The sequence below is a fragment of the Equus asinus genome, chromosome 17 (assembly GCF_041296235.1).
Source record: "Equus asinus isolate D_3611 breed Donkey chromosome 17, EquAss-T2T_v2, whole genome shotgun sequence".
NCBI classification, from domain to species: Eukaryota; Metazoa; Chordata; class Mammalia; order Perissodactyla; family Equidae; genus Equus; species Equus asinus.
Window position 1 is genome coordinate 31,304,497 of NC_091806.1, and position 25,422 is coordinate 31,329,918.

General features: G+C 46.7%; 1 protein-coding gene and 1 pseudogene across 1 annotated transcript; both read right to left on the reverse strand.

The window, feature by feature from the left end:
- Positions 1-2,100: 2,100 nt before the first annotated feature.
- On the reverse strand, positions 2,101-5,576 carry LOC123277957 (proteoglycan 3-like; annotated as a pseudogene).
- A 4,136-nt stretch (positions 5,577-9,712) lies between these two features.
- LOC123277956 (bone marrow proteoglycan-like) lies at positions 9,713-12,853 on the reverse strand. Its single transcript, XM_044750047.2, has 6 exons — positions 12,808-12,853; positions 12,144-12,213; positions 11,199-11,515; positions 10,729-10,860; positions 10,099-10,210; positions 9,713-9,879 (listed from the first exon to the last, which is right to left on the reverse strand). The coding sequence occupies exons 2-6, from the start codon at positions 12,199-12,201 to the stop codon at positions 9,824-9,826; spliced, it is 675 nt and encodes a 224-aa protein (XP_044605982.2). The 5' UTR covers positions 12,202-12,213; positions 12,808-12,853; the 3' UTR covers positions 9,713-9,823.
- Between the last annotated feature and the right edge of the window lie 12,569 nt (positions 12,854-25,422).

Sequence of the window (25,422 nt, forward strand, 5' to 3'; positions counted from 1 at the left end):
ACCCTGTTGCAGGGTCCGCCCTGTTGCTCAGTGGTTAAAGTTCCACACACTCTGCTTCGGTGGCCTGGGTTTTGCAGGTTAGGATTCCGGGTGTGGACCTACTCCACTTATAGGCCATGCTGTGGAGGCATCCCACATACAAACGAGAGGAAGATTAGCATAGATGTGAGCTCAGGGTGAATCTTCTTCACACATACACGAAAAAGAATTCGCTTGTTGCAGTCTGCAACGCAGGGACCTGGGTGGGGGCCTGACCCCCAGGCAGTCCCAGTTGCATGCCCTCGGGGAGACTGACATGCTGTGATTAGCAGCTTCCTGACACAAACTGCACCCAAGGCTGAGGGACACACCCCTCTGTGGAGGACAGGCCTCTTCACCAGAAGCCGTCCCTGAGGTCCAGCATTGGTGAGATCCATGGCAAGCCCAAGACCCGTGGTCCCATTGTCAGAGGCCTGCTCATATTCAGGGAACTCAGCCCTGCTGCTTCTTTGCCACCCTCCTCCCCTGGGGTTCTCTGACCCTGTCCTGTTCCACCACCTCCAGAACCTTTATTAGAAAGCACATCTGGGAAACTGTTCCTTTTGTTCCTGAAACTCCACATCCCATCAGATGCCTGGACAGGCACACACGTGTTCACACACAAACATAGACCTGTACACAGGTGTGCTCAGACACACACTAACATGTATACACACCCCAAAACATACTGGCCAAAGACACACAAGTACACACATGCATGCACACACAGACTTACGCATCTTACAGTGCAGAGCTTCATAGGTGTCCACAGACACACAGGCCTATCCATTAATACACAGAGATGTACAAAATGTACACCCTCAGACAACACACAAATACACACTGACTCAAAGATTTACGCACATATACAGATTCACACATACACAGATACACACAGGCATACAAAGAGTGACTCGTTTACACACCAAAATACATATATACGCATGTGCACGTGCATCTCAAGAATATTTGTACCTTCTCCCTGTGCCCCATGTAGAATGACACCCAAAGAAGTATTTCTGTCTCAGAGCGCACCCCTCATTCTCTCCCCACAATCCAAGGCTGTCTGCCCTCTTAATACCCAGTCTCAGGTCTGAACTTCTGCTTCCTCAACCCCAGATCCCACCAGGAGCCAAGCATCCTGCCTCAAACAAGGTAAAGAAAGAGCAGCAACAGTGCTCTCTCTCAATGTCCCCTGGGTCTGAGAACACTGGGTGAGGGAGAGAAGGTGAGGCCTGGGGCTGTAGACACAGCATGGGAGCCACAGGCTACCAGATACCATGACTGGCCCCAAGGCCCTCCTGCTGGGAGGCACCTCCCTCCTGAGAATGTGGCCCCTTTAGGGATGTAGGCTGTGGATGGGGGAGAGGGAAGGACAGCCACCCTCCTGGGAATGGAGTGGGGAACAGATCTCAGAAGAACTTGGGGCCTTTCAATTCACCCACAGTGGCTGGAAGAATGGAAAATAGGGGCCAGAATCTGAGGCCAACAAGACAGAGGACTAGAGGAACAGGCTGCCCCCAGACAAGACTACTCTCTCCTCCCTCCCACATGCTTATCCAGATGGCATCTCACTGCTCCACCCCAATCCTTCAATCAGCAAGGTCAGTTCCGTTTCGAAAAGCCACCCCACTCCCACTCCACCGCCTCCCGCATACTGAACCCAAACAAAACAGGAGGGCCAGTTCCCCACCCCCCACCGAATGGGATCTTCCCCCAGAGCCTTGGTGTGGAGCTGTGGGAATCCCAGAGCCAGGGCTGAGAAGGGTCCTCCGGAGTCCATGCTCCGCCCCCAGGTGGCGCTGCAGCCCAACACCTCAGCACCCCCTCCCACCCCTACCCGGAGCCCTACTCCACCACCTTCCTACTTTCCTCAAAGCCCAACCCTGCAGGAGTGATGGCTTCCAGGCGTTCCTAACCTCGGGGTTCCTCCAAAGTGAGCAGTGAAGAAACGAGTCATGAAATGCTGTGGGAAGTCTGGTTTTATATCCAGGAGGGACAAGGGGACCAGCCCAGCGTCCGGGTGGCTGATTGGAAGCTGTGAGGGAGGAGGCTTCAAGGCAGGGTCTCCGTGCCAACGGCTTAGGAGGAGCAGATGAAGGGCAGGTGCCTGCTGCAAGGAACTCGTCGCCAGTGACCCCCTGGCAGTAGAGAGCACAGTGAGGTCAGCTGCCCATCTGAGTGTGGCTTGTGCCCCCCTCCTTCCCTCCTCAGGCACCTCATACCCTCCCTTGCCTTCTGTGGCTGTCATCAGTCAGCCATATGTTGCCTACACATCCCTACCAGCTAACGTTTCTTGAGCTCCCACAGCGAAAGAGGCAGGGTGATTAGTGCTTTCATGTTCACAATGACTCCAAGAGATGGGTGCTAGCTCATCCCCATTTCCCAGATGAGGAAATTGAGGCTTACTGGGGGTAATAACTTGCCTGTGTCTCAGCAGGCCAGTGGCAGAGCCAGGATGTGAACCTCAGCAGTCTTACTCCAGCGCCTATGGTCTTAGCCTTTGTACTAAGCTCCCTCACATCCCTCATCCATGCTGTTGGAAGCTGGAGAACTGTCTGTCAGCCATCCCTAATTCCCACATCTTTCCTTCATCCCTCATCCACACTTAAATTCACATCTGCTACTCTCATCTGTCGCCGTCATATTAGAAGAGGAAAAGGATCTCGCCCCACCCCAGGCCATAAGATGGGAAGCCCGCATCTAGCCCCCACACAGGGCACCCCACTAACTGATATTGCTTTGAGGAATCCTTCGCTGCATCTCAGCCCTTGTCACAGAGAGGACCTTGGCTCTCCGGTTAGGGGGAGGGTGTGAGTTTGGGGAGGAGTGTTGAGACAGCTCAAAGGGACAGTATGTAAGAGTTCACCTTGCTGCCCATTCCCCTTGCGCTGGTGCTGAGGTCTGCTCACCTCTGGTGCATAGAGCCACACAGCGGCCTCTCCCATTTCTAGGTTGCCCTGAGGCCCAGTATCTAAAATTCCAGCTGCTCCCATCAGTCCAGCGAAATCTGCTGCACCAGCACTAGAGAAGGGATAGGCTGCATCACAGGGCAGACGTCCAGGAACACAGAGACAATCCCACAATCACGGGCTCCAGAGAATGCCCACCGAGCACTGCGCATCCCTTTCTGGACACTCACTATATGTATAATCTCTTCTCACTGTTCACCCGGCCAGAAGCCAGATAGCCAAAGATCCATCCCTGTGTGCAGGCAATGGCATCATCACACAGAGTAGGCTTCTCAAACTTCATTGTGTATACAAATCTCCTGGGGATCTTGTTGAAATGCAGATTCTGATTCAGGAGGTCTGGGGTGTGGCCCAAGATTGTGCATTTCAAGCAAGCTACCGAGGGATGCTGACAGTAATGCTTCATGGACCACACTTGAGTAGCAAACATTATGGCACTTATTCATCCAGAATCCCAGAGCCACTCTAACAGAACAAGGACTCCATTTTAGACATGAGGCAACTGAGGTTCAAGGAAGTCATTCAGCTAGTACATGACCAAGATGGGCATGGAACCTATCTCGTGACACCAGTGGCATGCTGGTAAATGTTTAACAACCATCTCTGGGGTAAGGTGAGAAGGCAGAGGGACTTGCAGCAGTTGCCAACTTCCTTGGTGTAAATTCATCCACCAAGGGAGATTTCAACCTACAAGCGTGAAGTCACTGAACATGGAGTTGGGAAGAGATGTGCCTAATCACTGGCTCTCCTGAGCCAGTACAAGCCAGCTCCAGCTCATCCCCACCTGCCTAAGGTCACCTCAGAAGCTGGGATAAGACAGGAGGACAGCAGATGTACTCTCGAGGCAATCAGAAAGAACTTCTTACACCTGGGAGTTGGCCCCTCCCTTACCCAGACCTCCAAGATGCCTCCAATCCAGACCTGGCCTTGGTTGATCCCCCTGATCAAGCACTGGAGGCGATTGTTTAAGCCGGAGCTGTGTATGGAGACAAGATTGCCTCCGTAGCACCTCCTGCAGACATTCTGCAGAGACAAGAAGAGGTGCTGTAAAGAATTCACTTTCCTTTTACTCAAGTCCATGAGTCTCCAGCAGAGAGTGGTACATCCCTTTTCAGTTCATAAATCAGGGACCTACTTACCCCCCTCAATCTCATCACTTGCTCCTTTTACTGCTGTCAGCAACTTCTTGCAGGAAATAATAATAATACTCAGAATCATTATAGCCCCCATTTACTGAGAGTTTACAATGACCCAGGGACTATTCTAAATACTTTCCATGTATTATCTCATTGAAACTTCACCAGAAGTCTAAGAGCTTGGATCTATATCTCCATTTTACAAATGAAGATACTGAAGCTCTGAAAGGTGAAATGATTTTCCCAGGTAATTCAGCCATTGACAGGCAGAGCCAGGGTTGAACACAGGTCTATCTAATACCAAAGCCTTTCGTCCAAATCAGTGGTTCTCAAAGTGCAGTCTCCAGGCAACAATATCATCATCACCTGGGAATGTAGTATAAAGGCAAACTCTCAGGCCCCATCACAGACTTGTGAAATCAGAAATTTTGGGGATGGAGCCCAGAAATCTGTTTCTTAACAGATTTAATCTCACTAGGAGATTCTGGTGCACATGAGGCTTTGATAACCACTAGTCTAAGTGAGTATGGAACGGCAGGCTGAATCCACTCCCTTCTTCTTCCTCAGGTCATCCACAGTAGCTTTGCTGCCACTCACTTCAGCTTTTCTAAACGTCCTAGGAGTTCGCACCAAGAAGTAGCGGCAAGTCTTGCACCCAGGATGGCCAGACAATTCAATTGTTTCCTCTTCCCTGGGGCACTGTAAGTCTTCACCTAGGGCAGCTGGGTCTCACTCCATGGCCTCCTCATGCTCAAAGGTGTCTTGATTGGTGGAAACCTCAGCCTCCTCTCCTTCTGACTGAATCACCTCATCTGTCAGGGCCAACTCTCCCTCCTGCTCCCCTGAACCTTCCACATCCTGGATCAGGTCTGCCTGTGTCACTTGGATGTCCAACTGGGGGTCATCATTCTCTGGAAAGAAGAGGTAACTTGCCTTCATTTGGGGGCGGGGAGGGGCGGGGTGGGGGGGGGGGAGTAAAGCCCTTTCTTCCAGGACCACGGACAGCTCTGATCCCACTCAAGCCTTCCTATGGACGCCGCCTGGCGGAAGACTGGAGGGATCTCCGAGGCATTCGGTGAGGCGAGAACTCTTGGGTCATATGTACAAATGAATGAGAACCTGACTTCTGGTTGACACCACAGGTGTGTATTTTGGGGTGGGAGGAAGCACCTGTGGGAAGCCCTTCACCTTCACAAGTGGATGGTTTTTCTTTGTGAAGGAGCCCTGATAGAAAGTTCAGGTCACAGTGGTGAGGCCAGGAGAAATCTTAACAGAGATGAGCTGGGTCAACTGAAGAGGGGAGGCTGTGGCTTCGGCCCCACGAGTGCAAAAACGGTGCAGAAGAGGAGAAAAGTGAAATACAGATGAGACGAGAAGGGGAGGACGTACCCAGATGAAGAGCAGCAACTGTCCCCAGCAGGAGAAGGGGCAGGAGCAGATGGTGTTTCATATCTACTCAGTCTTGTAACAGGGACACAGCTCCACCTTGCTTCCCTGGGATGGCCAGTGTGTCTGGACAGCCCTTGGCACAGGGCAAAGAAGAAAAGTTTGTTTAACTGGTTTATTAAAGGGCAAACTAGAGAGCTTCCTTCTCGTCCAATTAACAGACCCTGTGTTGGAGAATCGGGGAATGGATAGGAGGGTGTCAGCTCAAGGTCAAAAGTCCCTTTTTTCCTGAGAACTCCATCATTGATCGCTGGAAAAACACTTGGCCCAGACCCTGGAGGAACAGGTCTGCTCAGAACCAGGGCCAACTTCACTCACAGTGGAGAAGAAGAGGGAAGGACAGTGGCCATTATAATCCAGCGGTCAGACCTCCAAGGTGTTTGCCAGATAAGATCCTGCTTCCTCCCAAGTCTGGGACCCCTCCTCCATGGGCAGCCAGGGGGAGCACTCACCTCCTGAGTCTCAGGCTCTGCTCTCAGTGTCTCTGGCTGCTGGGCCCCAAAGGCAGCCCTTATACTGGGCTTTGGGGGAAGTGGTAAGAGACTCAGGGTGGGGTGCGGGGCATTGGAGCTGATCAGGAGTTTGCTCAATCCTCTCCCCCCTGAGCCATGCTCTCTACTGTGACCTGCCTCCTGAGGTCTACTGCCATATGTGGGTACCCATCCGCTCCGGTGTGACTGAGAAGATCCCAGATGTCTATTGCCGAGGCAAAGTTATTATTAGTACCCCTAAAGGGCCCCGGCCTGAACAATGCTCCTTAACCTCAGGAACAGCCTCCCTTTGGTCAATATCCCAACAAATGGAGTGGAGAATCCAGGGATCCAGAGACCATGACAGGAGGAGGTAGTAGGCGAAGGGAGTCTCAGCCCCCCTTGGCCCTTATCTACAAGTACTTTATATGCATTCACGTCCCTGCATATTCACTTTCATCTCATTCCCTTGAAGATGTATGATTATCCCTACTTCACAGACATGAAAAGTGAGATTTAAAGAGGGAAAGTGACTGGCCAAGATTTAACTGCAAGCGGGTGAACCGGGATTTCGAAGTCTTTTTGGCTCTGCAACCTCTGTCTCTCACTCTCCCCCTCCCTCCCTCCTTTCCTCACTCTCCTTCTCCCTCTCCCTCCCTTTCTCACCTTTAATGCTTGAGAAACCTATGCTCTTTCTTCTGCGCTGAGGATCTAGATCAAGATTCTCAACCTTTGCACTCTTACTATTTGGAGTGCCTTCTTCGTTATGGGGGGCTGCCCTGTGCATTGTAAGAAGTTTAGCACCATCCCCAGTCTCTACCCACTAGAGCCCAGTAACGCCTCTCCCAGTCATCACTATCGAAATTGTCTCCATATATTTCCAACTGTCCTCTGGGGAGCAAAATGGCCCCAGCTGAGTATCACTGATCTAGAATATGCCATTTTGTCCAACCTCAGGTCGTATCTTCTGGCAAGGCAGCAACAACTTGAATAGAAAGCTTCATGCAGAGTCACTCAGACATTGGTGGACCACCTCCACACCCCTCCCACTCTCCATCTCTGTCCAGCCATCTATCACCACAGGGTCAGGACTAGAGGGAAGTGAGTGATGCATTCGTCTCGAGTGCAACATTGAAGGGAACACTACAGAATTCAGTAGGCAAGGCAAACTATATTTCAATGCAATCTTTATTAAAAGTCAAAATAAATGCAAAAATATCAAAACTTCCATCAACCAAGCTCCAGCCAAATTCAGTGCAGTCCAAGGAGAGACTAGCAAGTGCTAAGCGGTGACTTACCTGGATATCACTGCCAAGAGCTAGTGGACTTGTTGGGATGGAGGACTCAAGTCTGGGACCTCCTGGTTTTCCTCAGATTCCAGCCAAGTCCCCCCTTCACAGGGCACCAGGAACAGATAACTCAGAGGGTGAAAAGGCCTGGATTCCTTCCTCTCCTCTGCTCTCCCAGGGGACCTACAAATGGAGAAGTATCAGAGAGGTCACTTCTGGGCCTGATTGCGGAGTAACCATCCTGGCTGTTATCTCCCAAGCCCAACGGACCAGACCCTCAGCTTATCTAGCTGACTGGGGAGATTGGCCAATTCCAGGGCCCCCAAACCCTGGTCTCTGGGTTTCAAACTTCAGACCGCTTAGTGGAGGAGGGCATAGAGGACTAGACCTCCTCCTCATTGTTCTCCCCCCCTGGGGCCCAGGCCAGGGGCATCATTTCACTGAATGGTTGGGTTGACCAATAAAGTCAACTTCATTCATGAACCAGCACCAGGACAAGATTTGCACGCGTTGTTTCATTTCAACGTCCATGTTTCACAGATGAGGAAATGACATCTCAGAGCACTTAAACAGGTGCCCAAGATCACACAGCAAGTGAGAGACAGTTCTAAACCAGAGACAGGCTCCTTATGCACTCATGACTGCCTTCCCTCTGCCTCCTCTCACTCACCTCCCTTCTCCACAGCCTGCTCCTCCTCTGCATTGACCCAGTTTTCTTTGCATACGAACCCTGGAAAAAGTCATTCCAATGATTTGCTCAGTCACCACAGTGATGCCTATCTAATTAAAACTGAAAATAACATTTTTAAAGGTCTACCATGGGCCACCTATTATGCTTCATTCAGGCTTTTACATCCATTATCCTACTTAATTAGTCACCAACATCATCCTACAATCTGGTGTTGCCATCTCTAGCCTATATACCTACCACAAAAGCTCAGAGAGGTTGAATGACTTGCCCAAGTCTACACAACTCATAAGAAGTGAAATGTTGACCCTACTCTGTCTGACTCCCAAGTCCTCGCTTTTTTTGACACACCCAAATTGTTACCTCCAGACACGCTAGCCAATGGTGCCAACATTTTCAACATCCATCAACTTCCAAGTCTCTGGCTTATTGTTGGCATTTATGTTCATAGGGTTTTCAAACTCTGCCTCCTGAGAGTCTGTCCACCCCCACATTGTGCAGAGGGTGTGTCTGGCCATCTTGAGAGGCAGTGTTGTGTGATGTATAATGAAATCACAAGTCCCAGAGTCAGCCCTCTGTGTCTCAGTCTTCTCATCCGTAAACTGAGGCTAATGCCAGAACCTACCTCTAATGAGATCAGCTTCAGTACAGCTCTCAGAACTGTCCCTGTTGGATGGTGTTGGGAGTGGCCCTTGTCAGGAAACCAGGGCTAAAACTGTGACCCTAATCAACACACAAGCCCTGAGTGTAGATTCGGCTCTGCGCTCTGCACGCTGTGAGGAGCTCCACAGATTCCACTGTGCACATGCCATCTTCCTTTCACAGAGCTTAGTGAATATCTTGTCTTGTTGGAGAAAGAAAATGCACACAGAAACCCGTATTTTGAAATGTAAGACCAGTGCCCTTATGTCATTATTTTCATTTTTTACAACGTTCTTTTGGATGTATAACATGCATTTTGTCAAGTATGGTACGCTGTGGGTGTGTAATACGTGGCAAAAATTAGTGGATATTGTTGTGCTTATATTATAAACGACTGTGTGTTCCAGAACAGTAGGGGGCTGTGTCCTAACATATTCCCAGGCCTTATATAGAGTTGACCATAGAGCAGGGTGTCTGATATTGGGTTTCCCAAGGAGAAGACCCTGAGACAAGGACTTGTGTGCCAATTTATTTGGGAAGTGCAAGGGTACTAGTAGCGAAGAGAATAATTCACAAGAAAATATGTGTTGTAAAGACAGCTGCCTCCAGGGGTAACTGGAAGTTAATTCCCCTGGGAAATGGTACCCAGGACATGCCTTAGAATTATTCCACCCGAGGGACTGGGGTGCTCAGATAACCACTCTTGAGAGTTGTCGGCTGTACCTGGGACATGTTAATTTCTTAGCACATTAAGGTAGCCACAGTCTGTAGGACATTGATGGTCCACCGTGAAAGATTCAAGAGAGATGGATGGGGTCCTGGCAGAACCTGTACCTAGGTGCCTGGTAATTTGGTGCTGTATGAAAAGAGCTAGCTGAGCCCATTCCTCTGTCTCCAGGACGGCCCCACAAACCCCATCTCATGTTTCATCCTGCTTGAGAGTAATAACGTCTGGTCCCTTTCACGACAGACAGCGGAGTAGGGAGTCACTGTAGGACAGAAAGTTCATGAGGCTAAGCCGAGTGGATCAATGATCAGAGGAAAAATAAATCAATTTAAGAAAACCAATTTTACTGCTCAGGGTAAAGGTAGGGGAGGCAGGCAGGGGAAAGGAGGCAGTGTCTTAGAAGGGGGAAGCTCTGAAGTCTTGACTGGGTCCCACTCAGAAGGAACAGACAAAAGGGAGGGCTGTGATGCAATGAGATAGTCTCCAGTGACCTGTGAAGGCAGAACCAGAAGGGGCCTTCAGCCTCTTGTTTCCCCTGACTCAGCCCTAGGAGTCTTCACTCCCCACCCCACCCCACACTTCAGTGGAGATGAAGTCTGTAGATTCAGGAGGCGTCTCCCTTGAAGGCTCCAGCTCTTCCTCGCAACTCCTCTGGGAGCCCATCCCACCTCCCCAGGCCTTTTCAGATTTCATCCCCACACCCATCTCACCTTGGGTATACATGGACACACAGTTGCCACCAGAGACCGAAGGCTCGCCAGCAGCCCACAACCAAAAATCCCAGGCACTACCATCCGTCCAAGAAAAGCGCCTGGAGCTACCCTAGAGGATAGAGGAGGGAGAAGGTGGGTTGGAGCATGAGGCAAAAGAAAGACAGGTAGGCAGAGCTGGCACTTTCCCTGTCTGTTCCTCCTGCTGTCTGCCAGGTATTTTCCTTGACTATTGGACCACGATGGACACTGTTCTGGTCAACCGAAATGTTGCTCCACAGCGATCATCACCATCATATCCTATGCATCCCTGTGATGGATTCATCCTTCTGGCCCTAACAAGAGGCGGGACAGGAGTATCATCCCCATCCTAGAAATGAGGAACCAGGCTCACATTGCTGGCCAAGTCATAGAGACACTCACAGGCTGAGCAGAACTTGAATCCAAAGCTCCTAATTCTAAATCCTTGGCTATTCCTGATACCTAGCAGCCCCTTTGATGTCTTGCCCAGGTGTCTGTTTATCCCCAGTTCTTCAGGGGATCATAGAGCAAAAGCACACAGAAACCTGCAGTAAGTTGTGCACTAACTTGGGTCAAGAGTGGCTCCCTTAGAGCTGGGACACATCTTACCCAGCCTGTGACTGCACCTCCGATCCACACATAACTCTGGTAGACAACACGGGCTAAGCAATGGATGTGGTAGTTAGAGTTGAGGTTATGGATGGAGGCAAGGTTGCCCCGGTAGCAAGTCCGGCAATAATCCTGCAAGCCAGAACAAAAGAGGAAAATGAAGAGCCCCTCCCACAGGAATTCACACTACCTTAACCCTGGGTCTCGAAGTCTCCACAATTCATTCCCCGACTCCCCACCCCAACCCCACAGCCATTTGAAAACTGGAGATCAAAACATAACTTCTGTTTCCACATGATCCACAACTCTTATCCCCCTTACCCACCTCTAACGCCTAAGAAGGCCTCAGCCCATGCTGACACCACCAGGGTCCTCAGTGAGGAAAATAAGCAGTGACACAGAGGCCAGAGACATCCCCTCCATGCCCTTCTCCCCAGCCCAGGCCTCAGTCTCAGCCACAGGTGACTCACCTGAGCTTGATGAAACATCATGGCTGTCGTCACCACAATAAATCGGGAGGTCTTGCATCCAGGGATGCCTTCCAGTTTGATTGTATCCTCTTCATTAGGGCACTGAAAGTCTTTGTCCACCTCTTCTAGGGCTGAGACAGACTTGACAAGCCCCTCTTCCTCAGGGGCATCTTCACTGCCAGAGCCTCCCTCCTCCTCTCCTTCCAGCAGCATCAGTCCCTCCCTAGGTGCCACCATTGCCCCACGTTCTGGCATCTCCCTATCCTGAGGCAGGGTGTCATCTCCCAAGGGGTTCTCAAAGTTGGATGTTTCAGTCCCTGGCAGAGAGAAAGGCCAAATGCTCCTCCTTCACATCACTCTCCCTTCCCCCAGAGAACGATGGACAGTTCCCACCTTGCCCTAGGCATCTGAGGGCTCAGCCTTGGAAAGAGAGGAACTTGAAACAAGGCTCCCTGAGGAGAACCCAGCCTCCCACATGAGGTCATGGTGTTAAGAGCAAGGTCTTAGCGTCAAGGGGTTGTGGGTTTGCGTACCGATCCCATCATCTGCTAGCTTTACTTTATTTGTGATATGGATGTACAAATGGGCAAGTTCCCAAGGGGAGCTTGTGGGGATGATATGAGGATTAAAGGAGATGATGCGTAGAAAATGTTTAGCACAGTGCACTCAGTGAGCTCAAAGTAAAAGGAAGTCATTATTCTGATCATCGTTAACATTATGAAGAAAGGGCAAAACTGAGAATATCATGCTATAACCAAGACTTCAGATATACAGATGCCCTGAAGAGTGCCTTTAACACCAGGCTCTAGAGACCCTGCTCCTTTAAAGGCAGAGATCCTGGAATAGGGGATAGCCAGAGAAGGTCGTGACTTTGTGACTCTCACCTTATGTAATGTAGAAAGGAGCAAAGGAGAGAAAGAAAGACTGAAAAACAAAGAGACTTACTTAGATGAAGGGCTGAAACTGCCCCAAATAGAAGAGCCAGAAGTAGGGGGAGTTTCATCTTGACTTTGTCCTGAAATGGAGAACACAGTTTGTCATAAACACACACACATAACAGCAAGACCATTAGGGACCTTGGGAGTGAGGTGGAGAAAGGGTAGGCATTAATAGAAGTTAAGATGGACCAGAAAAGCTAATACTGAGCCCAGCCCCTGAGGCTCCAGAATGCTAGCATAGAATGAAGCAGACCATAAGGGACAGCCAAGGTTGGCTTTCCTGTGGACCTGAGTGTGAATAAGGGAATTATTACTTTTATTTTTTGTACTTAATGGGCCCCTCACAGTCTCTGAAACAAAGAAGATCCAGAAAAAATGATTATTGGCCTTCTTAGGAGTACACAGCACTTAGAAAGTGGGTTCCCTCCTCAAAGCTCAAGAAGCCACATGGGCATCACTGCCTTCCCCAGACAAGGAGAGCTTTGGCATACCTCAGAAGGAATTGAAAGGTAGAGAATGAGAATTCCTGTCCCTGCTGACACCACGCCACCTGGAAGCTGCACACAGTGCCAGCCAGCCCTCCAGAACCTCCCAGTCCAGGCCAGACGCCTCCCAAAAGATTGAACATTTACTTGCAACCAGTTCCGCTACACTAGAAAGCACTTACCTACCAAGAAGTCTTCCGGGGTCCTGAGGAGTTCCGAAATCTCAGATCTTCTGTTGCTCCATCCCGCAGTGACATTTTATATAGTGGCCTTGGAGGAAGTTCCCCAGAGGAAGAAAGGTTTGCCACAGCCTGAGGGATGTGAGAGGGCTGATAATAACCCGCATTTCTTCACTTCCCTGGGGCGCCCACTCATTGCCTTCCAGCTTCTCTCCTGTCACCCTTTCCAGGAACCTGGAGGCCATTCTGAGATTGCTGGGAGCCAGTGGTTCCTATCCTGTACTGCATTTCAGAATATACTCGAAGCTTGTCCAAAATGCACAGCTCTCCTGCTTTACTGGTGGGAATGTGAACTGCCACAGACATTTTGGAAATGAATCTGCCAATACCTATTGAAACTAAAAGTATCATTTGATCAATTTCAGTCTTTGGAGACTCTCCTGTGGAAAGAAAAGCACCTATAAGTGAGAACACTTTTACAAAGTTATGTATTGCTTTACAGTTTGTAGAAATGAAAGTTTCCACTGCAACAGGAGCTGACTCCCAGCTAGATGGATTGGTAGTGAATAGAAAGGAAGGAAACAGGGGTATTCCAGGTGGAAGGAGCAACATGAGCAAAGGTGTGGAGGTGGGGTGACCTTGGCACATGCAGAGGACAGTGTCCTTTCGTTCATAAGTGATGCTAACAGCGTACACATGGGAAAGGACTGGGAAAAACAGGGAAGAATACATCCCATCTTAACCCAAGGAATGGAAATGTCCTTCCTCTTATCCACTGACTTAAGGAGATGGAAGCAGAAGTCAAGGAAATGACTCAACAAGAAACCAGACAGAAGCTTTGAGCTGGCTCCTGCTCACTCCCCTCCCTAAGCCCTGCCTGCAGGGCCACTTTGCATGTTGGATAGAACTCCTGCAGTCAATGACAAGATAGAGCTGATTCTTGGAGGCCAGATGGCCGCTCAGGCACCTCTACCCCAAGGAAAGTCTCCTGTAAGTCAGACAATCCACAAATCTGAAAGCCACAGCTTAGTAACCCTGGAAATTCCATTTCATGAACATCCAGTGGAGGTATGGAGCAATGGCTGAGGGTGTGTGTTCTGGAGTCTGACAGTCCAGGTTTGAATCTAGGATCTATCACTTACTAGCTGTGTGACCCTGAACAAGTTCCTTCACCTCTCTGTACTTCATACCATCATTCATAAAGTGGGGATAACAGTACCTACCTCACTAGGTAGTCAGTGTGTAGTGGACATACTGTGAGCTGCCTGACTCCCTTACCACCTTCCTGAGTTTTCTGGAACTCCTCCTCCTATGGATCTTGGTGGGGAGCGGGCCTCTCATTATTGAAGATGAAAGAGCCAAATAGGTTCCCAGCCTCCTTTACAGCTAAGCGATATGACTCTGCTCTATTCAACAGAAGCATCCATTCAAGCCTTTGAATGTGGACCTAATGACCAAAAAGTGGGGGCCACGAAGACCTCTCTCTGGTTGTGGCAATGGCAATATCACATTCCTGGCACTGCAGTGGCCATAGTGTTAGAAGATGGATCCAGAGTCCCTATGGTCCCAGCCACAGGGTCTGAATTATAGCAGCGGCAGGGGGGTCCTCCCCAGACCTGTCCTGTGTCCTGGTTTTGGCCCCAAGTCTGCTTCTGTAGCCCTTCCGGCATTTTTATTAGCTACCTCTCTTCCTTTTAACAAACTCATTTTTCTACTCAGATCAACCAGGGAGAGTTTCTTTTGCCTGCCACTAACATCCCTGAGCGATGCAGGAACTGACATTTAGTTATTGCTCAACAAATGACAGCTACTCATCTTAATAGGCAGAAGAGATCAGGGTCTTTGGGGCTGACCCACATTAATCAAACTCTCAAGAAACCAATGCCTATATCTGGTCCCAATAACATACTTTAGGTTGACCTATGCCAACAAGGGGCCCACTTGCTGGGCCCTCTGATCAGCACATTCTCTCCTTGTATCAAAAGCTACAGAGTGCTCAGTAGACCTAGAGTTTTTTATTGAGGTTATGGTAGTTTACAACCTTGTGAAATCAGTTGTACATTCTTATTTGTCAGGCATCTTATAGGTGCACCTCTTCGCCCTTTGTGCCCACCCCCCACCCCCTTTCCCCCTGGTAACCACTAATCTGTTCTCTTTGTCCATGTGTTTGTTTATCTTCCACATATGAGTAGAGTCATACAGAGTTTGTCTTTCTCTATCTGGCTTATTTCACTTAACATAATACCTTCAAGGACCATCCATGTTGTTGTGAATGGGACTATTTTATCCTTTTTCATGGCTGAGTAGTATCCCATTTTATGTATATACCACATCTTCTTTATCCAGTCATCAGTCAATGGGCACTTATGTTGCTTCCATATCTTGGCTATTGTGAATAATGCTTCGATGAATATCGGGGTGCATTCATCTCTTTGAATTGCTGATTTCAAGTTCTTTGGATAGATACCCAGTGGTGGGATGGCTGGGTCGTATGGTATTCCTATTTTCAATTTTTTTAGAAATCTCCATACTGTTTTCCATAGTCAATGCACCAATTTGCATTCCCAAGAGCAGTGTATGAGGGTTCTTTTTTCTTCACAACCTCTCCAGCATTGATTTTTTGTTTTGGTTATTTTAGCCATTGTAATGGGTATAAGGTGATATCTTAGTGTAGTTTTGATTTGTATTTCCCTGATCAGTGATGATGAGCATCTTTCCATGTACCTATTAGTCATCTGTATATCTTTGGAGAAATGTCTGTTCATAGCTCATGCCCATTTTTTGATCAGGTTGTTTGATTTTTTGTTGTTGAGTTGCATGAGTTCTTTATATATTATGGAGAGTAACCCTTTATTGGATATATGACTTGAAAATATTTTTTTCCCGTTGGTGGATTGTGTTTTTGTTTCAACCCTGGTTTCCTTGCCTTGTAGAACCTGTTTAGTCTGATGAAGTTCCAATTGTTTATTCTTTCTATTGTTTCCCTTGTCTGAGAAGACACAGTGTCTGAAAAGATCTTTTTAAGACTGATGTCAAAGAGTATACTGCCTATTATTTTCTTCTAGAATCCTTATGGTTTCAGGTCTTACCTTTAGGTCTTTGATCTATTTGGAGTTTATTTTTGTGAGTGGTGTAAAAGAATTGTCCATTTTCATTCTTTTACATGTGGCTGTCCAGTTTTCCCAGCACCATTTGTTGAACAGACTTTCTTTTCTCCATTGTATGCCCTCAGCTCCTTTGTCGAGATGAACTGTCCATAGATGTGTGCTTTTATTTCTGGGCTTTCAATTCTGTTCCATTGATCTGTGTGCCTGTTTTTGTACTAGGACCATGCTTTTTTGATTACTGTAGCTTTGTAGTACATTTTGAAGTCAGGGATTGTGACACCTCCAGCTTTGTTCTTTTTTCTCAGGATTGCTTTAGCAATTCAGGGTCTTTTGTTGCCCCATATGAATTTTAGGATTCTTTGTTCTATTTCTGTGAAGAATGTCCTTCGGATTCTGATTGGGATTGCATTGAGTGTGTAGATTGCTTTAGGTAGTATGGACATTTTAACTATGTTTATTCTTCCAATCCATGTGCATGGAATGCCTTTCCATCGCTTTATGTCTTCATCAATTTCGTTCAGGAAAGTCTTGTAGTCTTCACTGTATAGGTCTTTCACTTCCTTGGCTAAATTTATTCCGAGATGTTTTATTCTTTTCGTTGTGATTGTGCATGTGATTGTGTTCTTGAGTTCTCTTTCTGTTAGTTTATCTTAGAGTATAGAAATGCTACTGATTTACATAAGTTTATTTTGTACCCTGCAAGCTTGCTGTAATCGTTAATTACTTCTAGGAGCTTTCCAATGTATTTTTTAAGGTTTTCTATATATAAGATCATGTCATTGGCAAACAGAGAGAGTTTCACTTCTTCCTTGCCTATTTGGATTCCTTTTATTTCTTTTTCCTGCCTAATTGCTCTGGCCAAAACCTCCAGGACTATGTTGAATAAGAGTGGTGAGACTTGGCACCCTTTTCTTGTTCCTGTTCTCAAAGGGTTGCTTTCAGTTTTTTCCCCATTGAGTACGATGTTGGCTGTGCATTTGTCATATGTGTTCCTTATTATGTTGAGGTACTTTCCTCTTATCCATTTTATTGAGAGATTTTATCATAAATGGCTGTTGGATCTTGTCAAATGCTTTCTCTGGGTCTACTGAGATGATTACGTGCTTCTTGTTCCTCATTTTGTTAGTGTGGTGTATCACATTGATTGACTTGCAGATGTTGAACCATCCCTGTGTCCCTGGTATAAATCCCACTTGTTCATGGTGTACGATCTTTGTAGTGTATTGCTGTATTTGGTTTGCCAATATTTTAGTGAGGATTTTTGCGTCTATTTTCATCAGAGATATTGGCCTGTAGTTTTCCTTCTTTGTATTATTCTTGTCTGGTTTGGGGATCCGGATGATGTTGCCCTGGTAGTATGTGTTAGAAAGTGCTCCATCTTCCTCAGTTGTCTGGAATAGTTTGAGAAGGATAGGTATTAAATCTTCTTTGAATCTTCGGTAGAATTCTGCAGAGAAGCCACCTGGTCGTGGACTTTTATTTTGGGGGAGGTTTTTGATTACTGTTTCAATCTCTTTACTCGTGATTGGTCTATTCAGATTCTCTTTCTTCCTGATTCAGTTTGGGGAGGTTGTAAGAGTCTACGAATTTATCCATTTCTTCTAGGTTGTCCAATTTGTTGGCATATAGTTTTTCATAGTATTCTCTTATAATCTTCTGTATTTCTCTGGTATCCATTTCTCCTCTTTCATTTCTGATTTTATTTATTTGAGTCTTCTTTTTTTCTCAGTGAGCCTGGCTAAAGGTTTGTCACTTTTGTTTATTTCCTCAAAGAATCAGCTCTTCGTTTCATTGATCCTTTCTACTGTCTTTTTTGTTTCAATTTCATTTATTTCTGCTCTAATTTTTATTATTTCCCTCCTTCTACTGACTTTGGGCTTTGTTCTTTTTCTAATTCTGTTAGGTGTAGTTTGAGGTTGCTTATTTGAGACTTTTCTTGTTTATTAAGGTGAGCCTGTATTGTAATGAATTTCCCTCTTATGATCACTTTTGCTGCATCCCAAACGAGATGGTATGATGTGTTTTCATTTTCACTTGTCTCCAGATAATTGATTTCTCCTTATTTCTTCAATGATCCATTGGGCATTCAGTATTGTGTCATTTAATCTCCACATCTTTGCCCCTTGTCCAGCTTTATTCTTGTAATTGATTTCTGGTTTCATAGCATTATGGTTGAAAAAGATGCTTGATATTATTTCAACCCTCTTGAATTTGTTGAGGCTTGCTTTATTTCCCAACATATGGTCTATCTTTGGGAATGTTCCATGCACTCTTGAGAAGGATGTGTAACCTGCTGTTTTTGGATGAAGTGTTCTATATATATCTATAAAGGCCATCTGGTCTAGATTTTCATTTATTTCTACAATTTCCTTCTTGACTTTCTGACTGGATGATCTATCCATTGGTGTTAGTGGGGTGTTGAGGTCTCCTACTATTATTGTATTGTTGTTGATATCTCCTTTTAGTTTTGGTAATAGTTGCTTTATGTAATTTGGTGTTCCTGTTTAGGGTGCATATATATTTACAAGTGTTATGTCTTCTTGATGGAGTGTCCCTTTTATCACTATGAACGGCCCCTCTTTGTCTCTCTTTACCTGTTTTCCCTGAAGTCTACTTTGCCTGATATAAGTGTGGTGACACCTGCTTTCTTATGTTCACTATTAGCTTGGAGTATCATCTTCCATCCCTTCTCTCTGAGTGTGTGTCTGTCTTTGGGGCTGAGGTGTGTTTCCTGGAGGAAGCATATTGTTTGGTCTTGTCCTTTAATCCATCCTACCACTCTGTGTCTTTGATTGGAGATTTCAATCCACTTACATTTAGAGAAATTATTTAAATATGGGGACCTAATACTGCCATTTTATCACCCATTTTCCAGTTCTCCTGTGTTTCCTTTGTTTCTTGTCCCACGAATTTTAGACTACCAATTCATTAGGTAGTTTTCCATGTTGGGCTTTTACTTATTTGTAATTTGTGTCTCTGTTATAATCATTAGCTTAGTGGTTTCCATGTGGTTTGTATAAAACATCTCATACATGAGATAGTCCATTTTCTCATAGCCTCTAATTTCCTTAGATTAAGCCAGTTCCATCCCTTTCCCCTCCCCTTCTAAGTTGTTATTGTCACATGTTTTTTTTGTCTTGTGTTGTGAGCTTGTGGTCAAAATGACAAGATTATATTTATTCTTGGTGTTTTCCTTCCCTTTATCTTTAATGTTGTGCTTAAACATTTCCTAAACGGTTCTGATGGAGAGCTGTGATTTTCTGATTTTGCCTTTCTCCTTATATCCTCTGCTCAGGGTTTGGTAACCTCTTTCATCTATTTTTTTTCAAGTATGAGGGCCTTCCTGAGAATTTCTATAAAGGGCATCTTGTGGCAATGAACTCCCTTAAATTTTGTTTATCTTGGAAAGTTCTTATTTCTCCATCATATTTGAAGGATATTTTCATTGGATAGAGTATTCTTGGCTGCAAGTTTTTGTCTTTCAGAATTTTGAATATATCATTCAACTCTCTCCTAGCCTGTAAGATATCTGCTGAGAAATCTGCTGACAGCCTGATAGGGGTTCCTTTGTAGGTTATTGTCTCCTTCTTTGCTGCCCTTAATATTTTCTCTTTGTCGTTGACTTTTGCAAGCATCACTACTATCTGCCTTTGGGTTGTGCTTTTTACATTGATAAAGTTTAGATATCTACTGGCTTCTGTCACATGGAATTCCAGCTCCTTCCCCGGGTTTGGGAAGTTCTCAGCTATTATTTCTTTGAACAAGCTTTCTGCTCCATTCTTCTTCTCTTCTCCCTCTGGGATACTTATAATCCTTATGTTGCATTTCCTAATTGAGTCAGACATTTCTTGGAGAATTTCTTCATTTCTTTTTAGTCTTAGTTCTCTCTCCTCCTCTATCTGAAGCATTTCTATATTCCTATCCTCCAAACTGCTAATTCAGTCCTCCATATTATCAGATCTATGTTCAGGGAGTCTAGATTCTTCTTAATCTCCTCTATTGTCTTTTTCATCTCCAACATTTCTGAATGTTTCTTCTTTATAGTATCAAGCTCTTTTGTGATGTAGCTCCTGAACACATTGAGTTGTCTACCTGTATTCTCTTTCAACTCGTTCAGGTGTTCTTTTTTTTTGAGGTTAATTAGCCCTGAGCTAACATCTGCCACCAATCCTCCTCTTCTTGCTCAAGAAGACTGACCCTGAGCTAACATCCATGCCCATCTTCCTCTACTTTATATGTGGGAGGTCCACCACAGCATGGCTTGACAAGCAGTGTGTAGGTCCTCCCCCAGGATTTGAACCAGCAAACCCCAGGCTGCCAAAGCAGAATGTGCAAACTTAACCACTGCACCTCTGAGCCGGCCCCTCATTGAGCTTTTTAATGATAGCTATTTTGGATTCTTCGTCATTTAGATTACAGATTTCTGTGTCTTTGGGATTGTTTTCTTGGTACTTGTCATTATCCTTCTGTCTTGGAGACTTAATATATTTTTTTCATACTGCTTTATGCTGTGGATTTGTGCCTTTGCAAAGAGATAGAGTTTGGTTGCTGCTTTCACTTGCTGCCACTGTGAGGGAAGGGGCATCAGCCATGTAATCTGCACTGACCAGGATCCAGGTCAGCACTTCCTGACCAAGCCTGGGCCACTGCTCTGGATTGCAGTGGTCCTGTGGGATCTCCTGTAAACTGGGGGAACGATCAGATGGGGGCTTCGGGTTTCTGCTGTCTGGTCCCACAGAACCACCTAGAAATGCTCCCTCCTTAGGGACTGCAGTGGTGTTATCGGATTTCATGGTAGGCAGGAGCTGCTTTGCCCCAACTTGCAGCCCAGCCACCATCTGGTCGTGCTGGATCTCTCTTGCCCACTCTGGACCACAGCAGAGCCAAGGGTGTTTAATGCAGCTGATGAGTAGTTCGCCCAGCATGCCACTTAAGCTCCTAGGTCGCCCAGCCTTTGTGCTTGGTGAGTGGGGCCTCTCCACTAGGGCCTAGCAGAGACTCTCCCTCAGGGCACCATGGGACTGTGGCTTTTCCCACTGGACTGAGGAGCAATCATGCTGGGGCTCCAGATTGTCACTGCCCACCTATGCAGTCCCACTGGATCTCACTTGCCCCCTCTAGGCCACAGCAGAGCTATGGGGGTATAATGTAGACCTAGATTTTTAATTGGAACAAAAAGCTGGAGGTCTTGGAGTTCAGTGACTCTGAGCAAGGAGGCCTGATGCCCATCATTTCTACTCCAGCCTCAGAACAGCCCCCTTCCCCCAAGAAGTGTTAGATGAATACTGCAAGATCCCAAGTCTTAGGATTCACCTCTTCTGGCCCCAAAGTTACTATAGCACCTGGATGTCCCTAATCAGACTTGGTTGCCCATTTACATATCAGAATTCCCATGGAGGATCCCAAGAAACCACTCCTGCATTTCTTCTTTCCTAATCTCATTCTCAAGGACTCATTCCAACTTTCAGTTCATGGGGGAGCTTGCTGTAGCCCTGGAGTAGCATGTCCAGGGGAAGACTTGGCACTGAGGGGTCACTCATGGCACAAGTTGGGCTGCTGCACAACACGTACAACATGTGTGTACAGAGCACTGGGTAGAGGTCACCTGGATTATGGTGGCCAATACCAAGGAGCACAAGTTTACATCCTTCCCATGATGAACACACAGCAGCTTGAAGATAGAAAGCTCTGTAGGTCCAGATAACAATATCACACTGTTTAGCCCTCATGCTAACCTACATCCTTCCCACTCCCTGCCCCAGGGTTTATCAACCTGGAAGTGATGAGTGAGTTCAAGGGGCCATGGATTCTCCAATCCTATGATTGGACAACATATGATGTGATGTTCCTAGGGTGAGGGTCCAAACCTTTCATGACATTCTTTTATGGGCTCCCAAAAGGAAGAAGACCTCTACATTTACTGAATGATTTTTTTCTCAAATCTCATCTCAAATTTGTCCATTGCGAGGAATGACCTCTTACCTTCTTCAACAAAAACGTCCTGCTTGGCCCTTGAGATAGTCGGAATTCTAAGATGTCCTCCAAGCTCCTTCCCCTACTGCCATGTACACATGCTGCACAATCCCTGGGACTGTAAGTATGATGTATTTTCACTTCTGTGGTTGTGTTATGTTATATGGTACAGTCCAGTTTGGGAAAGGGAGATTCTCCATGGTGCGTCTGGCCTAATCAGGGGAGCCCTTCAAAGGGACTGAGCTCTTCCTGAAGTCAGAGATTCCACACGTGAGGGAGATTCAACTTGAGGGAGATTCTCCACTGCTGGCTTTGAGAATGGAGGGGGACATATGACAAGGAATGTGGGCAGCCTCTAAGATCTGAAAGCACCTCCCATCTGACAGCCAGCAGGGAAACAGACACCCCAGTCCTACAAGTACAAGGAGCAGAGTTCTGCTACAACTAGGTGAGCTTGAAAAAAGACCCTGAACTCTAGACAAGAACGCAGCCCAGCCAACACCTTCACTTTAGCCTTGTGAGATCCTGAGCAGAAAACCCAGCCATGCTGTGCTCACTTCTGACCTATAGAACTGTGAGCTAATAAAGGTATGTCATTTAAAGTCACTAAATTTGTGTCAACTTGTCATGCAGCATAGATGACTAATCCAGCACTCAAGGCCCATTTTCCTCCCAGGATGAAATTGATAGTTGGTGCAGTTGGTGGGAAAGGCCAGGGCTGATTGACACAGAGGAGTGTCCCAGGGGAATGGATTTGAGGACTTCCTGGAAAAGATCCCAGAGATAGCAGATCAGGAAGCACAGACAGAGGAAAAGAGAGGTTCGGTTCAGGGCTGATGTCCCACCAGCCTTCCTTTCAGACCATAACAGTCTGGGAAGTCACTTCTAGTTCCAAGCTCTGCCCTCTGAGACCTGATGGACCTCAGGGACCAGAGCTTCAGGGCTGATCAACTGGCTGGTGACTGGCCTTGGCCAACATCCCTTTGGGGCAGATAAGACATGGTGAAAGGACTGAGATCATCCAAGAGTGAGCAACCAAGGAGATAGAGACCTAGACTGTTGCTCTCTGAAATCAGCCTCAACAATTGCTCCTCAGACACTTCCCCGTTTTGATGCTCCAACGATTGCCATAGACCAACAATACTGGTGCTGGAAGGGCCCTTAGAGATGATCCAGTCCAGTCTCCATGTCTCAGATGTGGAAAGTGACCTGAACTGGACTCAGATGTCCTGAATCCCAGTTCAGTGCTCTTCCTGCACCCTCCGTGAGATTACCCTCCTTCCCTCCAGGCACCTCCTTCCCCTCCAGGCACCTCCTCTCCCAGAGACTTCATACACACAAGGCTGGAAGGAATGTGTCTTTGCAGTCAGTGCCTCCCCGTGCACCACCTTCTTCCTTCAATGTATCCCCAGTCCATCTACTTCTTTCCACCTCTGCTGCCATCCTCTAGCTCAAGCTGCCATGTTTGATAACACACATCAGAGCCCATCATCCCCATACTTCCCATTCAATGTCTTCCCTCTGCACTAGCAATTAATCCAAACTCATTACCACTGCCTGCAAGGCTCCTCGTGGCTGGCTCTTGTCTGCTTGTCCAACCTCACTGGTATAAGTGACCCTAGTCATACTGGTTTCAGCCCCATTGGCCAAGCTAGAGTTTTTGTACTAGCTCCTTTTCATCTGTCAGGTCTCAGCTCAAAGGTTGCCTCTTCAGAGAACCCTTCTTTGAGAACTCTCTAAATAAAGAAGCCCACTCATCCCACTCTCGTGTCTAGTTACTTTGTCCCACATCTTCCCATTTATTTCCTTCAGAGCATTTACCAAAATGATATCATCTTGCTTATTTGTTAGTTTCTTGTTTATTGTCTGTCTCCTCAGTAGGAAGAAAGATCCATGAGAACAGAGACCTTGTCTTGTTTGTTCATTAACTAGGACTCTACCCAGATCATTGGGTAGAGTTTTTGAATTATATGTTGAAATAATTAATCAACTGATTAATCAACTTCAGCTTTATCCCCTGGAGAAAGTCCAGCTGAGTTTAGGTCAGAGTTTAAGTCCCTTAATTTTGATTCTACAGGTATTTTTCTGAGTTCCACTTGCCATAGGCACAATCCTGGGCCAGGCTGTGTGCTCTGGATCATTCATTCATTTATTCATTCATTCAACAAATACTCAGAGGTAGTCTCTACTCTCAGGGAGGCTTCATGTAGCTGATAAAGCATGGCAAACAGAATGAACCTATTAGTCAGTGAGTAAGACAAGGCCCTGGATTGAGTGGAAATCTAGAAGGATTGCACTTATATAAAGTGGAAGATACAAACTTCCAGTGCTACCCGAGTCACATTAAGGGCAAGGGCAGTCAGTGAGGGCTTCCTTGAAGACATCTTACTTGGACTGAGCTCTGGAGGACTGACAGACAGGATAAGAGAGACAGAGGAGTAGTGGGAAGCACTTCTAGGGGCCCAACCATGGCCCGGATACTGCTGAAATTTAAGCCAAGATATGGATGATTTGGTGTTTCCTGGAGACTAAGTCAAAGAATGAGGTGGCTTCTCTGCTTTGCACCAAAGCCCAGCTCCTCCAGCAGTGTAGACTTGCTGGCCCGTGCCTCAAATCCTTCTTACTCTCCACACTGTAGTAATCTACTTTCTGCCCACCCCGTTGGTCCACAGAAACTACTCTTACCAAGGTCCCCACTGGCCAACCAATTGCCAAACCCAACAGACACTCTTCATTTCTTATCCTACTTGACCTCTGTCATACACAATACGTTTTTACTTCCTCCTTCTTAAAGCCTGTCTCCTTTCTTAGCAACTTTTCTGGTTATTTCTTCCCAGTTTGGGACTGGTGGGCTCCTTTTCCCTTTCTGGATAGTTAAATATTGGTAATCACATCACCCCTTGGTGCTCTTTTCTTCCTAACTCCGCACAATCACCATGGACTATCTCATCTACCCCTATGTCTCAAGATACCAAATATATTCTGATCACTGCCTAACTCCAGCCCCAGACCTGTTCCTCACCAGGTCTGGTCCCCAGCTGCAGACTCACATATACAGCCGTGCGATAAGCTTCCCAACTTGGATGTCCCATGAGCATTAAGAATTGAACATGCGTCAGACTGAACTCACCACCCACATACACACTCACATGCACCTACAAAAACCTGCTCCTCTACTTGTGGCCCCTTTCTCAGGAGAAATCATCCCCTTCCACCCATATCACCAAGCCAGGACTGTAGGGCCGTCCTTGACCGGCCCTGCTCCATCACCCATGAATCCTTAAGTAACAGTGCTCCTTCTTCCCCACCTTGGCTACCCACTCAGCCCCATTTACTCTGCCTCTCCTAATCAATGGCTGACCATCTTTCACCTAGATCATTTCAATGGCCCACAAATTACTTTCCCTGCCTCCAGGATTACCACCTTCTCCCACCTCTGATGCGTTGTACACTTCCTGCAAAAATGAGCTGTCTAAAACCCAGAGCTAATCACACCAACACTTTTCAATTACTTCTTCTTGCTCTTGGGAAAATACTTTCTT